Source organism: Typopeltis vanoorti, chromosome 8 (genome assembly GCF_054136105.1).
Source record: "Typopeltis vanoorti isolate ZY-2024b chromosome 8, IOZ_Tvanoo_1.0, whole genome shotgun sequence".
In the NCBI taxonomy this organism is placed as follows: domain Eukaryota; kingdom Metazoa; phylum Arthropoda; class Arachnida; order Uropygi; family Thelyphonidae; genus Typopeltis; species Typopeltis vanoorti.
Window position 1 is genome coordinate 100,731,026 of NC_143556.1, and position 24,056 is coordinate 100,755,081.

Sequence of the window (24,056 nt, forward strand, 5' to 3'; positions counted from 1 at the left end):
TATGAAGATTGACAGAATAACTTCTCTTCTGTTTCTACATGGACTAGAATGCCAGTGTTAAATTTTTTGTCATTTATTTGTTAATGTCTTCTGCCAGGATGACTGTCACCAATTAATTTTGCTTTTATTAACTGTTATATTCTGTATAGGAAGCTGACAACTAGCATATGGAGAAAGTACAGGCAGATCTACCAGCTGTATCTGCAGTCTCATTTCTCTTAATTCTATATGGCTGAGAACCCACATTCAAACATCAATATTAAACTTACTACCAGCCAGATTAAGTCAAATACATGAACCACCTAAAGAATTTTCAAGGATGAAATTACAAGTAGTTTTGTCTTTCACCTTGTAATTATCCTACCTTCCCATTAATTCTTTACTGTTAGTTATTAAAGAATCAACTGTAATGGAGCTGTAAGATATGAGACCACTTTATTTAAAGTGATATAACTGTTTTATTTGCAATTTTCTGTATCAGAAAGTGTCTTTCAATATCTTAATGCTTTGCTTAAGATTTTTATTTTGTTTTATTTGAAAGATATAAAAGTGAATTCCACACATGCCAAAATAAAGTAAATAAATTACATCTACTTCAAAATATGACATGAAATCAATCTTAGCAATAAATGTATTTATTACTGGAAATATTTGCTGCAGTTATTACTGTGGTCTTTGATTCTTCAGATCCTATCCTATCCCCTCAGCCATACGGCTGGTGGGGGTAGCTATAAGCTACCATACTAGGGAGGTGGTTATGAGCAAGGTGGTTTCCCGTTGCCTTCCTTACCGTAGTATATTTTTATGACTGTAGTAGTTATGTGTGTGTGTTCACGGGACCAGTTTGCCTGTTTTGAGGGATGAAAAACCTGAGTTACTGGGGGCCATCCACCTCTGTATGAGACCAGTTAACACTAACTTTTAGTCAAAAGAGACCAAAGGTTCCTCACACTACTGATGGGAAATGAACCCAGGTCTTTCTGACCAAAGGGCTTCATCTATACTAACTGAACTATGGAGGCTCATTCTTCAGATCAGCGCAATGGAAATGTTTTCATTTTCATTAAAATATTGCTAAAATTACTTTAATGCCGTTTTAAAATGCTTGCAATGGAAATAATTTTGTTAAATATTTCTAATAAAAAAGTTTGCAAATAACATTTATTGAAATAAATTCAATTCAACAACTTTTTTATTATCATTTCCTTGTTGAATTAATATGGCATATGGATGACATCATGCTTATAGTTGCTGCTCTACTGTTACACAACAGCTGTAATTATATGTAGTGGAAAGATCTAAAGCATGTCATATGTAGATGAATAGCATTTATATTTAGTCTGAGGTATTCCAATTACTCCCCCACCACCAACACACCCACACATACACCAGCAGAAAAAACTAAGTTATAAAAAACTTTCTGCCTAATTCACTACTGAGTGGAAATTTTTTGCTGGGAGCATTTCATATTTGTTCGTACAAGTGAATAAGAATATCAAAAAAGTAAATATTCTAAGTCTGCTGCCACAGTGACAGAAGCAAGGTGGGATGAAAAGCAATGACTGCAAATAAGTAGGCAGAAGAAATGGTGTAGAGTCTGTGGATGTATGGAGTTGATGGACAGAAGGACTTACATAAGGTGGATGGTTTGCATTTGAATGGACTCAGAGTAGGTTCCTTGAGAAAGTATTGTTCAGTGAGAGTTTGACGGTGCAAATTCAGGGAAACTAGAATGTTGGGGGGGGGATCAAGTGGGTCCCCAAACAACATAGGGGCAAGGAAATGAGAGAGTAATCATATGATACTGAATGTAGCTCCCAAAATTTTTATCTTAGTGTGACAGTCAATGAAAAGGGGTAAAGGAAGTTGTGGGTGAAAGAATCTTATAGTTTACGATGTTGATGTCAGAATTATTTAGAATAATGGTAGAGAAGTTTTGGGCATTAGTTAGTTCAATTTGACCAAGAGTTAAAGGCATTAATGAGATCTGGGGAGAATGATATAATCAGAGATAAAATGCAAAAGATATAGTATTTTCAGAGAGGACATAGGAAACAGAATGGGAGAAGGAGTTTTTGTTAATGATAAACAAAGAACTGAAGCTTCTTTCTTTTAAGGTTGCACGGTGGTCAGTATTCATAGTGAAGAATTTATGGAGACATAGCGCACGTGTTAGAATAATTACTTTACTTAACATTAAAAAATAACATGATGATGACCTCAATACAGAGGTCATCATCAGGAAAACACATATGTACAGGATACAAGCTACATGACACTGCACTATGCAAAAGTAAGATGAATCTAAATGTTTGTTAAGCATTTACCCTAGCCTGACCTCTGGTGGAAAAAAAAGAAAAAAAACAGAACTACATTAAGATAGGGTAAATGATTAACAAACATTTAGATTCATCTTACTTTTGTATAGTGCAGAGTCATGTAGCTTGTATCCTGTACATATGTACGTTTTCCTGATGATAACCTCAATACAGAGGTCAAAATGTTGAATGTTACTTTATTAATGTTAAGTAATTATTCTAACACGTGCATTGTGTCTCCATAAATTCTTCACTATGAAAGAACTGAAGCTGAAAAAAAGCAGAAGTATATCATGATAGCAGGGATGCAGTGAGCAGTTCATTTGAGACTATCTAGTGTGAGATAAAATCCAGTAGGAGGAAGAAATATACAAATGGTTGCTGCTAAAGGGCCCCCCCTGAGGGTGGGTTAATAAAAAATATACATGGCATGCATTCACAAATCAGCAAGTGCAGGTCAAGTAATTATGGGAGATTAACTACAGGGACATAGACTGGAAGGAGGAATGTCAGGAGAAAATGGAATGACAATATGTTATGAGGGGACACAAAGTTCGAGAATACTAAATGCAGTCATAGCATCAGAGAACTTCGCAATAACTATGGAAGGCGACTTTAATGAGTGCTGATGGTATGGAAATAACAGAAACAAATGAAATAATTGAGTTACAGCGATAAAAATGATCCCTACAAGTATGAATACAAATGTGAATATGGCCATGGTATGAGATAGTGTATCAGTGTATCAATCCATGTCAGGTCTAGGGAATGCTCCCTATAAGAATAGACTGAAGGCCTTGGGGCTTCAAAAATATTTGATAGGCAGAAAAGAGAAGATATTATGAAAGCATATAAGTTATTAAATGAGTTTTATAGGACTGACACAAGACTTTTTTTAGTACATGGCAGGAGTGGAGAGAATAAGAAGCCATGCATGAAAAGTAAGAGAGTGGTTAGCAAGGGTGATAGGATTAGATTTTTTTGCTTTGAGGGTGGCAAATGTGAACTACATGATGATTTGTGATGTTTTTAACATTTTCTTAATTGACTCTATCTCAGAGGTACTGGATGATGGTTTTTAGTTAAATCAGGTATGCAAAAAGGTTGCACATTATCTCCACTGTTATTCATCATCTAAATGAATCACATTATGAAGGAAAGTGATATTAAATCTTATATCAAAATTGGAGATGCAGATGATGCTATACAGCTAAATGAATCTAATACAAGCTGCAGGATTGCCTGACTAAATTGAATAGCTGTTGTAATAAATTTGGTATGAAAATCAGCAATAAAAATAGGCAGAAACATTGAAAATATCAACTGCATTGTGAATGGAAAACCTATAGAACAAGTAAAACATTTCAGCTATTTAGGTATGATTTTTAGTGAAGAGGACAAATTATATATATGGAAATAGACAACAGAATTAGCAAAGCTGGTATGGTAGGAAGTCATAACTGAATAAAATTATGTGGAATAACAGAAACTTAATCAAAACACTATGAGCTGTATACAAGACAGTGTTCAAATCATTTTAACTTATAGATCTGAGAACTGGTTAGCAATAACACTTGATCAAAGACTGGAGCCACAGATATGAAATTTCTGAGAAAGATTAGAGGAGTGACCAGATGGCATCAATGGCAGTAACATATTAAAAATGAGGATATTAGGATAGAACTTGATGTTGTTAACATTCAGAAATGTGTTATCAGAGCTAATCTCAGGTGGTATGGTCACTTAAACAGAATGAGAGAGGAAAGAGTAGCAAAACAGGTGTTTTTTTTTTTTCAGGATGATGGAAAAAAGATCCACAGGAAGACCAATGCATCAATGGATTAATACATGAGATGTGCCTTAGAATACAGAATATAAGATCTAATAACACTGGAGTCGTGACAAATAACATTAATTTTGAGGAAAATTGTTGATAGTAAGTTGGTAATGATGTAACTTTTTTCGTGTAGTACTATTGTCATATCTTGTATACACACCCATCTGAGGGTATACATCAGGAATTTGATGATGACACACTTATTTCAATGTGTAAAAGTGAAAATGGTGCAGGATTTACTGCTTAGCGCTTCTACTATTAAAAATAGTTGTCATGAATAGTAGCCTTCCTCTTCAATAATTTCATCTAGAAGTTTTTGGGAAATCTTTTGCATCCTCATTGTCAACACTTGCAGGTTTGCCTTGAATTTCTGTTATGTAAGAAAGTCCTCTTCTTAAAGTGGCAAAGGTAGTCTTTGTTGGCATTAAAATGATATCTCACTGCCTGTTCAATAAATTAAAAACAGACAATATCCCTCCTGTGCCGAAACTGTACCATGGAAAAGTACAGTTTCGGCATGAAAAGTTTGAGTCTGATGACTGATCCAAGTAATTAACACTTTCAATTTCAGGAATTAAGATTTCCCTTTTTCTAACAGCAGTCAACTGCATTGGGTAAACCACGGAACTTAGAAGAAAGTGCTAACATTTTTATTCCATACTCATGATGGCTTAGAATTTCACATTTCTCTTCTGATGTTTCTGCTTTCCACTTCTTTAAGGATTTTTTTTATTCTGATTTTCACTTTCCCTCTTTCTAGACATTTTTGAAGGCACAAATATGTACTCTACTGTAAAGAATTTTAAAGTAAACTAATATTAAATGAAGAGTGAGACAAATTACAACAGTTTATGTCAATTAGGCTGCAGACCAATTCCCCTTCTACACCTTTTAGATGACTGAGGAAAAGCAGTTTTAATGAATAAAAATATGAAAATAATTGACATAAGAGAAGCTTGCATGAATGAGGAATATCTTCTGTCTGGACTTGAAATTGCAGGATATAAAATTTTCCAACAGGATAGAAAGATGAAGAGAGGAAGAGGAGTACTGTTAATGGTAGAAGAGGAATTGTGTCCTTCAAGAGTCTAAGGAAAATAGCAGTACGTGTGAAGATTTTGCAGCTGTTTGGTGTGAAGTTGAGATCTATAGAATATTAGTATAATCTAATAGGATGCTGTTATAGGCCAGGTAATGTGGAGAGTATTGATTGTGAGGTGTTTAGACAAATTAGTTGGGCAATAAAAGGAAGATGACCTTAACGAGAGATTTTAATTATAGGAATGTGGACTGGAAAGAACAGATAATGTATAGTAACAAGGAGAGCGAATTTGTTGAGGTTCTGTGGGATAACTATCTGAAAAAACATGTGATGGAAGCAACACAAAGTTTATTAGAATTAGATTTGGCGATATCTTCACAGGATGTGATTGTGAATGAGATATCAACACTGCCACCTGTTGGTGAAAGCGATCATCACTCATTGGTTTGGAAGGTAGTCAAGCAGGAAAAAGTTATCAAGAAGGTCTATATGTGGAACTATAAGGTAGGTGATTATCAGCTCTGTGATCTACTAGCATCAATACATGGGTTGATCAATTGTGCAGGAAAGACAGTGTATGGGAAATGATAAGACAGTATCTAGCACAAGCACACAGTAATGCATAACTGTATACTAAAAGTTAAGTGAATAAATAGAGTAGGAGTGAAATGCATGAATGGCAAAATCAAGCAAGTAGTGCTAAAAAGAAGATGTTATGAGGATGTACAAGACAGTTTGCAGTGAACAGATGCATGAAGAATACAAAGTGAAGACCAGAAAAGTGATGAGGAAGGTTTAAAAAAAAAAAAGTAGAATATGAGAAGAGAGGTCAAAGAAATTCCAAAGGATTTTTTCTGCTATGTGGCAAGCAAGGGGAAAATTAATTAATTATGGCAGGTTAATGCTGGTAGATAGTTATGGTAGCAGAGTAACCATAGCAAATGATATAGAGGAATTCTTTAACAAGCATGTCATCATGTAGAAGGGAGGCGAGAATCAAGAGAATTAAGGTGAAAGAATCTGAGGTACATCAAGTGTTGCTCAGGTTAGATGTTAATAAGGCTGTGGGAGTGAATGACATATCACCACGTATTTTTAAAGAATGTGCAGAAGAGTTAGCCATACCCTTATCCTGGTTATTTAATAAGAGTCTTTCAGGGGATAAAATTCCTAAGACATGGAAAGAAGGCAAAATAACATCTCTCCACAAGAATGGCTCGAGAACAGAAGTTTCCAATTACAGACCAGTCTCTGTGTCTGCAGTTGTGATCAAAGTGTTGGAGAAATTGGTCAGCATGGGTTTGTGAAGGGCAAGGCTTGTTTTAGCAATCTGCTTATGATTAAGTGACGAATGTGTTGAATAAGGAAGAATCATATACGGTGATATTCTAGGACTTTGCAAATGGATTCAATAGATTACCGCATGGAACGAAGGCAATTCCTATCCCCAGCAGCTTTTACATATGGTGCACAAGCTGCAGAGGACAGGAATGGATAGCACATTGGTTAGATGGACTGGAGACTGGCTCTCTGCATGATATCAGCAAGTTGTGTATGATGGAGCTGTGCCTCAGAAAAGGAAGGTGACCAGTGCTTTGAGATTCTGTTCTTGGTCCCCTATTGTTCAACTTGTTTGTTAATGATATTTCTTGTGGATTGGCTGGGGTTATTCAAATATCTGCAGATGATGCAAAATTAGGTAGACTTATCATAAGTAGTCATGTTGGAGGCTTAATGGATTGTATACAGCACTCAGAAAGGATTAAAACAGAATTTAATACTTCCTATATTTCGTCTCAGTCACTGAGACATCTTCTGGGATTACAAAAAAACTAATATAATATATACACAAATACTACACAATACTAAGCCAACCACGTGGGTGACACCAAAGTCCTATCTAGGTAGAGCACCCTCTATGAGTGGTTGTAGGTGGCCTGGAATGTACGGTGGGATCTCTGATGATAAGTGTTTCCCAAATCTTAGGAAACTTAATGCAACCATATTTATTTAGATCTGGTTGATTTTTGAGAGCTGCTGCAGATTCTAAAAATAGTCTCTTTTTTGAATTTGCTGTGGTGGAGCATGGTGATTTTTTTCCAAGCGATCCTGTGGGTTGTATCCAAGACATGGTCAGCCAGGACTGACTGACCATAGTCATGGTTCAGATGTATGACTTGTGTCCCTCTAGGCAGATGGTTGTCTGTCTGTCCAAAGTACACCAGCTTACAGGAACAGGGTACTTTATAAACTCCAGGCACTGAGAGAGGAGGGAGCTGATCCTTTGTAAACCAGATAAGGGTAGCCAGTTTGAGGTGGGGCTTAAATGCTGTGTAGGTTGTACTTTTTTTAAAATCTTGGCTATTTTTTCTGATGTGCCACTCTTTCTGAAGAGATGGCCGAGAAATGGGGGAGGAACTGATTATTTTTTTTAATACTGTGATCGCTGTAGCCATGGAGAGAAAGGTGTTGTGTATGTGTCAAGCTCAGTTGAAAGGGCGGTTTTCCACTGGAACAAAGATTGTGGGCTCTCTTGGTTAGAGTTTTAATAATGCCATATTATTGGGTGGGGGTGATGGTGGGAGAGTTTGTGAATGTATCTGCCTGTGTGTGGAAGTTTTCTATATACAGTGAAGGAAAGTGTACCATTAGGAAGGCATGTAACTAAGGTGTCTAGGAAGGATAAACTATTGTTCTTTTCCTTTGCCATAGTAAACTGGATTCTTGGATGTAGGCTGTTGAAGTGCCTGAGGAAGGAGCCTAATGTGTCTGGGCCATGAGGCCAAATAGAGAACAGATCATCTACATATCTTAGCCAGATAGAAGGTTTGAGCAGGGCCGAGTCTAAAAACGAGTCTATGGCTCATTTTTCAAAATCTTCCATATAAAAATTGGCAAGAGGGGTGATGGTGGGAACCCATGGAGGTTTCCTCTATCTGCTTGTAGATTTTGTTCTTCCAAGAAAAATAACCAGAATTGATGGCAAAGGCAAAAAAGAGAGCTAAGATGTCAGAAGGAAAAACATTTTCTAAGAGTGTTAAGGTATTATCAATTAAGGGAATATTGGTAAACAGTGAGGAGATGTCAGAGCTTACCAATATGTCTGTGTTATTTAAGGTTAGATTTTCTATTAGGATTTTAAAATGGGTCGAGTTTTTTATGTAGGACGTGTAAAGTCCAGTGAGAGAGTTAGCCAGCTGTTTTGACAGTTTGTAGCAAGGTGTGTTAGTGGCATCTACTATAGGACTTAGTGGGGGAATTGGGTTGGTGGATTTTTGGTAAACTGTATATTCGGGGGTGATGGGAACAGAAAGGTTTAAGTTTTTTCGTAATGTCAGGAGGCTAGGAAGATACTTTTTTAAGGAAGTTTTTTAAATTTTTTAACTTGTGTTTTTGTGGGATTGTGTTCTAGTGGGATATAGGTAGAGCGATCTTGGATGATCTCCATTTTTCGATTGTATTCCGTGGCATTATCTTTATCCGCTCTGGTGATGACGATACTTTTGTGTTTCCGTAATTTCCTGAGAGCAGTGTGTTGGCCAGACAATAAATTACTTTTTGGAGGTGAAAACTGGGCGAGGATGTTGGTGATGTAAAGTCTGATGTTATTTGCTATCTCTGGTGCTAATCGACAGATACTGTGTTCGATATTCGACTCCTTGGAGTTGCCCGGAACAATAATAATAATAATATTATTATACATTACATCTAGCACCGGCACTTCTTTCGGTGTGACCGTGAAATTATGGCCGAGGCTTAGGGTACTGACTGCATCGTCGTTGAGCCTTTTAGAAGATCGATTAACTACTGCTTGGAGTGGTTGCAGTTTGCATTTACAAAGGTTGTTGTACTTTTTGATATGTTTATTTTTTATTTATTAGGATTCCTTCTGTGCAGAAGGAAGGAATGTCTTGGATACAACCCACAGGATCGCTTGGAAAAAAACCACCATGCTCCACCACAGCAAATTCAAAAAAGAGAGACTATTTTTAGAATCTGCAGCAGCTCTCAAAAATCAACCAAATCTAAATAAATACGGTTGCATTAAGCTTCCTAAGATTTGGGAAACACTTATCATCAGAGATCCCACCGTACATTCCAGGCCACCTACAACCACTCATAGAGGGCGCTCTACCTAGATAGGACTTTGGTGTCACCCACGTGGTTGGCTTAGTATTGTGTAGTATTTGTGTATATATTATATTAGTTTTTTTGTAATCCCAGAAGATGTCTCAGTGACTGAGACGAAATATAGGAAGTATTAAATTCTGTTTTAATCCTTTCTGAGTGCTGTATACAATCCATTAAGCCTCCAACATGATGTCCTCACAGCACTTAAGCCTCAACACATGGATTTGTATCATAATTTAGAGAATTAAATCTTCATTTAATTCTCTAAAGGAAGATTTGAATAGGCTTCTAACTTGGACAAATAAGTGGGATTGCAGTTTTAATATTAATAAATGCAAGGGATTACATTTTGGGATACAGAAATATAAAGCTATGTACTGTATTGACAGAGGTGTACTTCAGGAAGTGGATGAGATTCAGGATTGTGGAGTGATGGCAGACAGTGGACCTTAGTTCTGGGGACACATTGCACATGTCGCAAAAACTGCACATTTTGGGATACAGAAATATAAAGCTATGTACTGTATTGACAGAGGTGTACTTCAGGAAGTGGGTGAGATTCAGGATTGTGGAGTGATGGCAGACAGTGGACCTTAGTTCTGGGGACACATTGCACATGTCGCAAAAACTGCACATCATATAGCTGCTATGATAAAAAGTACACTAACATGTAGGGATAAGGAGGTAGTTGGGCCTCTATGTAAGCATTGGTCAGACCGGATTTGGTCACCAAGTTTTCATTGTGATGTGAAAACACTAAAGGGGGGGTCCAAAGGTAAATAAACAAAGTGATATCAGGACTCTGAAGTTGGTTATGAAGAGAATTTAAAAGAATATGGATTATAGAGGTTGCGTGGATTGGAGTAAAAGAGGAAATATTGACAGAGACCTTCAAGTTAGTTAAGATTCTATCAGATTAATACGGAAGAAATTATAAAAAGAGTGGATGTTAAGATGGAAAAAATGAGAGGTCATCCCTGGAAGATGCATAAAGATGTGGTGAAGAAGTTTGTGAGGCATAGATTTTTTTTGAGTGTTCTTAGTGAGGGGAATGCGTTGCCTGAGTGTGCTGTGTGCAGGTGGTATAAATAACTTCAAAGCTCATTACAACAGACATGTTGCTGGTTAAGTGGGCCTCCCATGATGAGTCTGTTGACTCCATGAAGGTTTCCAAATAATAATAATATTTGATATTAAAACTTAGTTATTAGTAAAAAAAATAAACCATCGTAATTCAGTTACTAGAAATCATTCACACTAGTTAAAATGTTTTAATCTCGGTTGTATACCATGGCCTCAGTCAGTTGGCAGTCTGACATTAAGGAAAGCATTAGATTTGGCGATCTAATACAGGTTTGTAAAAGTAGGATATCAAAAAGTGAGAGCTTGTAAAGCAGGGCATACTATACACAGCATGCCACAATAAAAACAGTACTGAATAACTACAATGATATATGTTATGGGGTGTTATGGTGTCGAAGTTCAGTAGTTTTTATTATGCCATGCCATATAGCAAAAGGACTAGAAATATAAAAATGTGCTGCACACATTTACTCTATCATTAGATAGAGTAAATGTGTGCAGCACATTTTTATATTTCTTAGAGCTACCTTACAGACTGTATAGAAATAATATGCATGTCTTGCTTTCAGCAGCACCAACTCTGAAACACAGATAGAAATGCAATGTGGAAGTATCTTCAGTGCAAAGAGTTATCATACTTAATAGAGTTAACCAATGGCTTGCTCTTCTTATCCATGTTACTTCAACATAATTATTGCCATGCTTCATATTTTGGTGAACAGGCAAATATATGGCAAGTAGGATAGTTAATTAAAGATACAATCACACCATCATATGGAAGTTCATTCCACATACTTATATGCCATGAGAAGAACCTGGACTTCACATGATTTCTAACTACACCCTTTAATCAGCTTCTAGGGATGATGTCATTATTAACATCTTACTAACATGTATGTTTCTATCATATATCTTCTTAATCGTATATATCTATATGCTGACTTAGAACCGAGAACTAGAAAAAACAATTAAATTTATTCAAAATGCAACATGTTTCATCAGATTGTCCGACTTCTTCAGGTGTGGGAACATAGAAAGCAAATAAAAAACACTATAAGAAACATTGTATTACTATAAAAACGACTATTATAAAATTCAGTTAGCTTTGAACTGTAGCTACAGTCCATGTTGAAGTTCTATTGTTCACTCTCTTGAGAGCATTAAGAATTTTTAGGGATGTTTTGGGTGCATCACCCCAAACGCATGCGTCTGACTTCACGAGTGTGTGCCAATATTGGATAGCAAAGCTGAAAGAGTCCGGTAGATTATAACTAAGGTTATTATTTATACGATGAGGGTCCATAACAATTTCCTTAGATTCGACTATGAAGCGTTCTGCCTCTTCATGGCATATATGAAGGTTTGACGTTGTTGTCTAGTTTATCTCATGTTAACGGCCTTCATCATTTGCGTTTACTGAAAACAGTACATGGCTTGACAGAGCACTTGCTCTAGTTCTTTTGTAGGCAATGTCTCTTTGGTGTTCTTCCAGACGTAGGAGGATGGATTTTTCAGTTTGGCCATATTATTGTTTCCCGCGGTTACACGTGATTTTGTACACCCCTGGGACCCTCATCATATAAATAATAACCTTAGTTATAATCTACTGGACTCATTCAGCTCTGCTATCCAATATTGGCACACTCATGAAGTCTATTGTTGGACATCTACGTGCCCAACAATAGAACTTCAACACGGACTGTAGCTACAGTTTAAAGCTAATTGAATTTTATAATAGTCGTTTTTATAGTGATACAAAGTTTCTTATAGTGTTTTTTATTTACTTTCTATGTTCCCACACCTGAATAAGTCGGACAATCTGATGAAACATGTTGCGTTTTGAATAAATTTAAATGTTTTTTCTAGTTCTCGGTTCTAAGTCAGTATATATATATAAATATGAACATACCCCTATTCAAATTAATATCACAGATCGTCATATATATATATATAGTCCTCAAACTTTAAAGAGCACATTCTCTCAATAAATATGTTCTCATTTCTGGAATCCCATAGGCAAATTATCTTCTTGGTTATTTGCAGCTTTATCTCTTCAGTTATTTCCCTATCTCCTTGGAGCCAGTGACCATATCTGCACACAGTACTCCAGATGTGGGAGAATAATTGCTTTGTCTTACATATAAATATTCTCTTCAACACTGCAGTTATCTGATGCTTTAACCAACTTGGAAATATGGCTCCAAAATTAATTCTGTCCATTATACTCATAACTCCTAAGGTTCTTAGCTTCACTGGCTACTTCCTATAAATTACTCATTAATATCACTCTGCTTGCAATGTCCTCTGACTGATAATATTAGTATTGACTGATAACAATGTCCTAAAGATCTGAGAATATTGAAATGCTGACAAGTAGCACACTAATCTGGATGAAAGTTTTTCATAGCAGCTTAATAATAATGTAAACTTAATCATGTAGTGCTGTCACAGTATGCTATACTTCCTGGAGGGAACGTATCAGGAAGGGTGATTAAAAAAAAAATTTTTTTTCTCTCTTCTGTAGTGGTTGAAAGCCACTGCTATAAACAATGCTTAATACTGTTACAAGGGTTATTTATAAACATCACAATAGCACTAGAATAACAACGTTTTTGAATTTCTTATATATTTTTAGACATCAAGCAAACAGAAAAAATTTAGCTAAAAGAAAATATATTGACAGTAATCAAATCACTGATTTTATAAGAGGAAACAGTTTATGTTGGAACAAAAAAAAAAGACAAAACTTACTTTTGTAGTTCCTGTAAAAGTTTTTCTAGTCTGCAGATTCTGTTATCAAAATTTTCTGATCCACAAATGTCAGCTATCTTAAGTTGGTACATCTTCAATTCATCTTCCTTTTTTCTCATCTGTTCTCTATAAAAAAAATACACATACATACATGATATCAACAAACTTATTGAACCCTAACATTTCAATTTTTTTTTTTTTTTAAGGTTACACAGTAGTCAGCATTAAAAATGAAGTGAAGAACTTATGGAGACAACACATGTCAGAATAATTACTTCACTTATAATTAAGAAAATTGTATTTATAGTTTTGACCTCTACATTGAGGTAATCATCAGGAAAACAAACATACGATGGTCTGAAAAATTCTCGGCCTCGACCATAGATGGCAACACTATCAGCAAGAGATTTTTTTTCCTATGTTGATACATCTGTCATAAGCATCCATGTGAAACTAGTTTGTTTTATACAGCTGTCTGAAGCAAAAGTGTTGTCTGTATCTCTTGAAATGGATAAAATTGAGTATCGTGTGATTAGAAAATTCTTTGTAAAAGATTTAACGCCAAAACAAATTCATTCAAAGTTCATAAAAGTTTATGGGCACTCTTCTCCTTCGTTTTCAACAATTAAGAAATGGGCTGCCGAGTTTAAATGTGGCCATACCAGCCTTGAAGATGATCCACGTGAAAGACGTCCAAAAAGTATAAACCAGAAATCATTGATCAAGTGCACGATACGTATTGGATGACCGGTGAGTCAAAGTGAGTGAAATTGTTGAAACTATAGGCATTTCAAAAGAATGTGTAGGATATATTTTGCATGAAGAATTGCATATGAAAAAGCTTTGTGCAAGATGGGTGCCGCACTTGCTCACAGCAGATCAAAAACGGACTCGCATGAAAATCTCTGAACAGTGATTGGAGTGTTTTAACAAGAATAAAACTGATTTTGTGCATCGATTTATTACTATGGATGAGACTTGGATTCACGATTGCACACCAGAATCCAAACAGTGGGCAGAAGCTGGTTGTTCAGCATCAAGGAAGACAAAGTCGGTTTCATCAGCAGGAAAGGTCATGACATCAGTGTTGCAGGATGCCAAAGGCATTTTGTTTATTATCTTAAAAAGGGTAAAACAATAACCTGGAATTATTATTCCGATCTTTTAACCAGACTAGACGAAAAAATTCGTGAGAATGGACTCGGTTTGCAGAAGAAAAAAATGATCTTTTGAAAAAAATGAAAAAAAAATGAAAAAAAATTAAAAATTATTTCAGAAAATAAAATAAACTTTTCATACATAACATACAGATGATAAATAAAAAGTTATATAGCAGAACTACATTAAACAATTTCTAGAGTCCTCTGATATTAAAGTTTTCTTCTGTTTGGGATTGTTTTGGATGATATATGGATTGAAGATCCATGTTATCAGGATTGTGGAATAGTGATTATGAAGACAGGCTGAGAATTTGTACACTGCAGACACTAGCAAACAGGAGAAAGAGGAGGTGATATGATTGAGACTTACAAACTTCTGAAAGGTTCATATGGGATTTAAATTGATGAAATTTTTCAATTTATGGAGGGTGAGGAAAGGATGAGAGGACATCCTTGGAAGCAGAATGAAGGCCACTATGAAGGGGGTGAGGACTAGATTTTTCTCTCAGAGGGTGGTGAGTGATTGGAATGGATTGCCATTGGATGTTGTGAATGCAAGCAGTGTGAATGAATTCAAGAATAAGTATGATAGCTGGTGTGTGTAGTATGTGGCTTCCTTTGATGAGTCTCTGACTCCCTGGAGGTCTCTCTTAATGATAATAATAATAAAGATGGGTCCTCCAAATTCTTGGAATTATTAATCCATCATTCTTGTTTAGATTTGGATGTTTCAGCATTTCACAGGCTTCTTTGAACTTTCAGAGATTCGGTGCAGTGTAGGGACTTGGTGCCTTTCCAGTCAATTCTGTGACATATTTGAAGTGTGTGGTCTGACAGGCCTGTTTTACCATAGTGGAGGAATTTAATGTGGCTTTTGTGTTCATCTTTTCTTATTGGGATGGTGCGACATGTTTTCCCTATGTAAGGTAGGATGCAGATGCACTGAATTTTGTAAACCCCTGTGTGGGGCTCATGTTTATGGTGGAGGGGACATCCCAGTGATGGTACTGGCCCTTTTCATTCTTCCTCTTTTTCTTTTCTTCCCCTATTCTTTGCTCCACTATTCTCCTAAGTCTTTTTTACTATCCTTTCTTCCAGACCACCATCACTGGGATCCAATGCACTGCTGCCATGTGGTGCGATTCATGGATAGCTAGAAAGGGGGGGGGGGGGGATCCTGGTAATCTTGCACCACTTTAGCAAGATGGGCCATCCTGGATGGCCTAGCTAGGATCAATCAGCTAGTGGGTTGCCTACAAGGGTTAATAGAGTTGCAGTAAGTCTCTCACCCCATGATCTCGGGTTGGGATCCACGGCTTGCTGTAGTGTCGGTATAGCATCCAGGATAGTTGTAGTGTTTCACTCCTGAGTGCACTCATGGCTTGCCGGTCAGTGGGCATCCATGTGTGGTTCTGTAGTGGGTGGAGAGCTCTTGCACCAAACCCAAAACTCCTTTTGCACGAATTCTTCATTCTCAAACATTTTAGGGGTCATAAATTCCTAATCAAATATTGATATCATAGATACAGCAGAAGAAAAAAACAAAAGATATATGATACTAGTATAAATGTACCAGTGTTTCTGATCATCCATGCAACTGGTGAAAAGCCAGTAGGGAAAATGTCAAAAGGGTTTAGAAGGACTGGCAAGACCTCCCAAAACGGTTAAGAAATTACGTTCTGGTGATATCCTTGTGGAAACATTGTGTCAGCAACATGCTGTGAAACTACAGGGAGTAACATCAATGAACACCAATCACAATAACACCTCATAAAATACTCAATTACTGTAAAGTGGTGTATCAGAATGGGATCTCCTTGATGTTCCTGATGAGGAGATATGTTCAGAGCCACTACACTACTACATCTGATCTGAGATCCTTGTAGGTTGAAAAGGTAACAATTAAGAAAATGACAACAGCAACTCAAACCTGTATGTCTATTCCACCATCTGATAATCCCCATACTTGTACTTTATGATTGCGAGTGCTTCTCTGCTGAGCGCATCAATTGCATGACCTATGGTCTTACTCCAGAGACAACTCCAAAAAATGGTTCTATTCGATGAAAATCCACTTGTCAAAAAAAATTATGGTAAAGATATCCCACCAGACATCCCCACAGAAAAAATGAATTCTTCGGTATCCACTGAAAGTAAATTAAACTTGCCATCTGATCCTTATGCATCAGATGTATTGAATATTTTACCAGAGGAAGATATGGCACTGGCCATCACTACATTCCAAATACAATTCATAAATATAAACCTGACAAAGGTCCTCAACCTCACAAAAACCAGTCAAGCCTATAAACCCAAAACAATAGCATGCTTAAAAGCTGTTAAGCTTGATGTGGTGGAAGATCTATGAAATATATCTTATGCTCTGTGTTGATCCTTTTGGTGTCTGTCATTCTGGGTTTCACCAAAGCTTTCAATAGAGTGGAAATCAAGATTATGCTTTTGGGATGGAGGGTGTTGCTGCCTGGACAATGCACTCTGTTATGTACTTTATTGCTTCATTGATAGGTGTTTGACTGATGGTATCAGCATTTAATTTTGCAAGATGAGAAAAAAGTGTTCTAGTCAGCGTGGTCCATTTTTCATATGGGCATCCATGTAGTTGAACATGGTTTCTGTGAAGACATTGTACAAAGAATAGGAAAATGGTTGCTTCCATATATGTTTGCTTCGATTTCCAAGTGAACAGTGGAAGAATGGAAGGGGAACAGATTGTAAGATCAGTTGCAGAATATGAGCAGGTAGGCATATAGAAGAAAGTACTAAGTATTATTCAAAAGGGAGATGTCATTATTGTCAAGGATTCTTTCAATGATTTGACCTCATTTATTTGTGTTGGTACTACCCCACCAAGTATTGTGGCCCTTAACCCTCTCATGCATAAATTTCTGAAATGGTGATTAAAAAAATATTTTAAGTATTTTTAGGCTATTTAGGATATAAGAAAACACTGTAAATTTTATTTCAATTTTTTTCATACATTCAATCCAATTCTCAATCATGTCCACTGTAGTGGACTATATGCATTTAGGCTTACAGACATTCCTTTTTCCGAATGGAAGCTGGCAAAGCAGTCCAGGCACAGTGGTTCATTGCACTTTACACAAATGTACTTCATTTTTCTTTTGAAGTGTGTATCGTGCCATCTATTTGCATTCTTGATATCTGTCAGTTTTCTCCAGTGATTACCTTCGTGGAATCTTACTTCTGGTGGAGCTTTGGTGACAGCACGTCTTTTCAGACTAGTAAGGGTTGAGCCCGGTCGTCCTCTTTTGACTCCTGTCTGGTCGTGTGTGAAATCCAGAAGGCATAAATTGCTTCCAGTTGTCCTGTGTAAAAACCAGGAGTTCACAACTGCAACATCGATGAAATGAAAAACACTGTGAGGTACCATCGCTTATTGCGACGCCGGTGTGGATAGAGTGCTATGCACTGATCCATCGGGTCCACACCCCCCTTATGAGTGTTATAATATGTTACAGCAAACGGGTGGGTTATATTGATTATCTTCTTTTCCTTCTTGCTCCACCATTCAGCTAGGTCTAGGGGATGATGTCCGGCACATGTTGATGCAATATGGAAAGAAGAATTATCTACCCCACCGCGTAATTGTTACATTGTTCTCATTTGTAACTGATCTGAATGAGCCCCGGCCTTCCGTTTTCAATTCTTTCTGTGTTGGTACCTGTGATTGAGCCCCTCTAATCTGTTGGCCCGACAGGTTCCAGTATCATAAATGCCATGTTTTTTGAGTTCTTCAAAAATGGGAATGCTATCGAAGAACACTTTGTGGCCTTTATGACGAATATCATCACAGAGACGAAGAACAACATCAGAACACACACCAAATTCACTGATATTCTCTCTTCCATCACTTGCTCCTTGGTACACTAAGAACCAATAAGCATAACCAGAGCTACCAGCACGAACCCACACTTTGAGTCCCCACGGTTTAGGCTTCTTTGGCATATATTGCTCATCATGCTTCGACCTTTGAATGGGATTATCTGTTCATCAATTGACTGATGTTTTTCTGGGTCAACTGCACTCAAAAATGAACTTTGTATGTGATCAAGTACAGGCCTGATCTTGAAACGCCTGTCTGTGTTGTTGGGGTCTAAGGCTCTGTTGTCAGTGAAATGAATAAATCTCGTAATCGCTTCAAATCGATTCACTGGCATTGCATTTGTGATCAGATTTATCCTTAGTCCATCATCTGATGACCAATATGATCTAATTCTGGTGTATTTGATGTACGACATCACCAAATTCATTCCCAGAAACGTTTTTAACTCGGCCACTGTAAAACACAAATTCTCTTTCCCGTTCTGTATACAAATTTGTTTCATACACAATGTGTTCTAAAAGTTCTTTGGACACCAATGAAAGAAAGTAGTCAGTAGGACTGTCCCCTTGAACATTCAGTATACTGCTGAAAGGTGGAATAGATCCCGCAAAAGAATTATCTGTATTGGTCCATGTGTATTTTGTCTTTTTGTTTTCTTCCGAGCACACAGTTCTACTGTAAGAGGCACAATAGGAGAATTATCAACCAGTTCATTCACACCCTCATCAATTTCCTCCTCTGAGCTGGAGCTTTTTTTCTGGAATGATAACATTCCGTGGTCTTGAAATATTGAAATGAAAAATATTTTTTTACTAAATAATTTAAGGAAATTACAACATGAACTAGGATATACATTAAAATAAATGTTAATATACTTCAATATTTCGGCAACGTCACGTTGCCATTTTCAAGAAACTTAAGAACAAGACACGTGCACGCAGGCACAACAAACAGTAAGTGAGGAAGAAGCAGGAAGCTATTATTTCTCCTAAAGTCTTGATGGTGCCCCCTAGTGGACAATGTTGGTATTCTTGAGCGATTGGGCTGAAGGTCTACTGATGTAGGTTTCCTAAATTTGAAGCAGTCTCATCCAGCCAAATTTGTTGAGGTTTGGATTGTTTCTTAGGGTTGAAGCTGATTTCATGAAAAGCCTTTCATATTTGTATTTACTATGAAGTATTATCGTGGCTTTCTTCCACCGTATTCTATGGCAGCTATCCAGCGCATGGTCAGCAAGACCAGAGTGGCTGTATTGGTGAAACCGGATGAAGTCCTTGTGTTCTGAAATGCTGATATTTGCTGTCCTGCCTGTTTGGCCTAAGTAGGACAGCTTACAGCAGCAAGGGACCTGTATACACCAGGTAGGTCTAGGGCAGGAGGTTGGTCTTTAGTAGAGCAGATAAGGGAAGCCAATTTTTTATATGGTCTGTAACAAGAAGTTAAGTCATGTTTTTTTAGGATTTTTGTAATTTTTTCTGAAGTGCCTCGGATATAGGGTATGGTGATGGATTTAGAGTAATCCTTGTTGTGAGGGGGTGGGGGAGTTGTGGTAAACTGGTTTCAATATTTTTTTGGATTTTTTTGGGGATGTAGCCATTGGCTGAGAAAGTATTGAGAATGTAGTTTAGTTCTGCAGTTAGGACACTGTCATTTGAACAGATATATTTAGCCCTGTTGGGTAGTGTCTTAATGACTCCATATTGTTGCGAGGCGGGATGGTGAGATTGTTGGTGAATGTATCTGCCTGTATGGGTGGGTTTTCTATAGACTGAGAAAACCAAGGTTCCATCAGGCTGGCGGGTGACTAGTGTGTCTAAGAAAGGAAGGCAGTTGTTTTTTTTCTTCTTCCAGTGTGAATCTGATTCTGGGGTGTTGGTTGTTTAAGTGTGTTAGGAAGGAGAAGAGTGCATTGGAGCCATATGGCCAAATAGCGAACACATCATCAACATAGCGAAGCCAAATGGTTGGTTTTTGTGGGACAGAGTTTAAGGCTTTCTCTTTAAAAGTCTCCATATAAAAGTTGGTCAAGGGTGGGGAGAGTGAAGAATCCATGTCTGTCCCCTCTATTTGTTTGTAGAATTTTCCTTGCCAAACAAAATAGCCTGAGTTCATTGTGAACTGAAATAGAGCTGTGATATCTGGAGGAAATTTAGCTTGGATTAGCTCTAAGGATTCTTTGAGTGGGACATTTGTGAATAAGGAGGAGACATCAAAACTGACCATTATGTCGGTGTGTTTGAGTGTAAGGTTTTCTATGCTGGCTTTGAAGTGGGCTGAGTTTCTTATGTGTGAAGGTGTATTGCCAGTATAGTGTGTGAGAGAGCTTTGGCCAAATGTTTAGCTAGTTTGTATGTGGGGAAATCAATGCCATCCACTATGTGACGTAATGGCACATTTTCCTTATGTATTTTTGGGAGTCCATAAATATGGCGGGGGGGGGGGGTATATGGAGTTAAATGGTTTTAATTTTTTAGTGATTTCCACAGGCCAAGAAGTGACCTTCTTAACGAGCTTGTGGAGTTTTCTAATTTGTGAGTTGGTGGGATTGTACTCAATAGAGAGGTAAGTAGACCGATCTAACAATAGAGCTTTCAGCTTACCTGTGTAATCCTTTTGGTTAAGCAATACTGTGGCGTTCCCTTTATCAGCTTTGGTGATTATTATTTTCTTGTTTTTCTTTAATTCTAGTAGATATTTAATTTCCTTACTGGGCATGTTGGCTTTTGGTGTTTAGCTTTGGTCAGAACACAAGCCACATCCAGTCTAATATCGTTGGCGACGTGGTTTGGAAGGTATCGTATCCCACGTTAAATTTCTTCAGCAGGTATTCTTCTGGACGCAATGTGTCAAATTCAAGCACCGTTTCTCTTTGCAAAAAGCTCTTCGTATTTATAACCATGCCAGCCAAGCCTTGCTCAGGGAAAAAAATCACCATTTCCTGAATGATACTAACTTAGCTATCCAGGCACTCGAAAATGACCTTTCAAGCAGCTTAAGCCACGAAATTTGGTCTATTTTATGCGACATCTCTGCTGCAGTGAGAAAGAATTTAAAAAAGTACAAGATCAACACATCAAAAAATTTGAAAATTTAAAAAAGAACTGGATCTCGAAACCACAACTTCCTATGGAAACGGTAGTCAACCTTTCGTCATTTAGTGTGAAACCTGAAGCACTCAACGCCCTCGCACGTGGCCACAACTTCACCATTGCGCCAAGAAGAATACCTGCTGAAGATATTATGATACGAATTAAACGTGGGATACGACACCTTCCAAACGACGTCGCCAACAATATTAGACTGGACGTGGCTTGTGTTCTGACCAAAGCTAAACCACCAAAAGCCAACATGCCCAGTAAGGAAATTAAATCTCTACTAGAATTAAAGAAAAACAAGAAAATAATAATCACCAAAGCTGATAAAGGGAACGCCACAGTATTGCTAACCAAAAAAATTACACAGGTAAGCTGAAAGCTCTATTGTTAGATCGGTCTACTTACCTCCCTATCGAGTACAATCCCACCAACTCACAAATTAGAAAACTCCACAGGCTCCTTAAGAAGGTCACTTCTTGGCCTGTGGAAATCACTAACAAATTAAAACCATTTAACTCCATACCCCCCCCCCCCCCGCCATATTTATGGACTCCCAAAAATACTCAAGGAAAATGTGCCATTACGTCCCATAGTGGATGGCATTGATTCCCCTACATACAAACTAGCTAAACATTTGGTCAAAGTTCTCTCACACACTATACTGGCAATACACCTTCACACATAAGAAACTTAGCCCACTTCAAAGCCAGCATAGAAAACCTTACACTCAAACACACCGACATAATGGTCAGTTTTGATGTCTCCTCCTTATTCACAAATGTCCCACTCAAAGAATCCTTAGAGCTAATCCAAGCTAAATTTCCTCCAGATATCACAGCTCTATTTCAGTTCACAATGAACTCAGGCTATTTTGTTTGGCAAGGAAAATTCTACAAACAAATAGAGGGGACAGACATGGATTCTTCACTCTCCCCACCCTTGACCAACTTTTATATGGAGACTTTTAAAGAGAAAGCCTTAAACTCTGCCCCACAAAAACCAACCATTTGGCTTCGCTATGTTGATGATGTGTTCGCTATTTGGCCATATGGCTCCGATGCACTCCTCTCCTTCCTAACACACTTAGACAACCAACACCCCTGAATCAGATTCACCCTGGAAGAAGAAAAAACAACTGCCTTCCTTTCTTAGACACACTAGTCACCCGCCAGCCTGATGGAACCTTGGTTTTCTCAGTCTAAAGAAAACCCGCCCATACAGGCAGATACATTCACCAACAATCCCACCATCCCTCCTCGCAACAATATGGAGTCATTAAGACACTACCCAACAGGGCTAAACTTATCTGTTCAAATGACAATGTCCTAACTACAGAACTAAACTACATTCTCAATACTTTCTCAGCCAATGGCTACCCCCCTCTCCACCCTCACAACAAGGATTACTCTAAATCCATCACCATACCTTATATCCGAGGCACCTCGGAAAAAATTACAAAGATCCTAAAAAAACATGACTTAACTTCTTGTTACAGACCACATAAAAAATTGGCATCCCTTATCAGCTCTACTAAAGACAAACTCTCCCCCCCCCCCAGACCTACCTGGTGTATACCAGGTCACTTGCTGCTGTAAGCTGTCCTACTTTGGCCAAACAGGCAGGACAGCAAATATCAGAATTTCAGAACACAAGGACTACATCCGGTTTCACCAATACAGCCACTCTAGTCTTGCTTACCATGTGCTTTCTTCCACCATATTCTATGGCAGGTATCCAAGCACATGGTCAGCAAGACCAGAGTGACTGTATTGGTGATAACACACCTTAGTAAATACAAATATGAAAGGCTTTTCATGGAATCAGCTTCAGCCCTAAGAAACAATCCAAACCTCAACAAATTTGGCTGCATGAGACTGCCTCAAATTTGGGAACCTACATCAGAAGACCTTCAGCCCAATCGCTCAAGAATACCAACATTGCCTGCTAGGGGGCACCATCAAGACTTTAGGAGAAATAATAGCTTCCTGCTTCTTCCTCACTTACTGTTTGTTGTGCCTGCGTGCACGTGTCTTGTTCTTAAGTTTCTTGAAAATGACAATGTGATGTTTCCGAAATACTGAAGTATATTAAAATTTATTTTAATGTATATCCTAGTTGATGTTGTCATTTCCTTAAATTATTTAGTAAAAAATGCATAACCAACATCTGAGCCTTTCCACTAGAAGAAATGATAGATAATGTAAACAAAGATAATGTAGAAGTGGACATTGTAATTTCATTGTTGTTGTTATTATTATTATTATTATTATTATTATTATTATCAGAATGTGTATGGATATACATTACACAATGTCCACTTCTACATTAACTTTCATTAACTATTGCATTAATAGTCATTTCTATAAAATTCAACTGCATTTGGTCCACTGAGCAGCACTAGGGTGTAAACACTTGGCTTGGTCTTTTATTACCCAACATGCATGCAGTCCATTACAGTGGACAGGTATATATTGTATGATATCAACGTAGTTATAAAGCTTCAATGAAAAAATTACATTTCAGGTAATAGTCATCATCATCATCAAATTCCTGCCATGTACCCTCAAGGGGTGTACAGGATATGATAGTACTACATGAAAAATTAACATAATTACTAACTTCCTATCTACAATTTCCCTCCAAATCAGTCTGTTACTTGTAATAGTAGTGTAAGTCTGTTACAGGTAATAGTAGATACTATAATAAATTGGAATATATTTATTTATCACACTTGAGGCTTTTCCAGAAAATAATCTTGTGGAAATTGTACTGCC

General features: G+C 37.4%; 1 protein-coding gene across 5 annotated transcripts in view; it reads right to left on the minus strand.

The window, feature by feature from the left end:
- Positions 1-24,056, minus strand: part of rad50 (DNA repair protein rad50) — a 664,851-nt gene that overhangs the window by 323,587 nt on the left and 317,208 nt on the right. For all 5 annotated transcript variants that reach the window (XR_016548684.1, XR_016548685.1, XM_090396855.1 and 2 more), the window contains exon 21: positions 13,163-13,288. Coding sequence is in view for 3 of the 5 variants with exons in the window: in XM_090396855.1 (XP_090252981.1) it covers positions 13,163-13,288 (126 nt within the window). In the remaining 2 variants the exon portion in view is untranslated. The remainder of the gene's footprint in view (positions 1-13,162; positions 13,289-24,056) is intronic.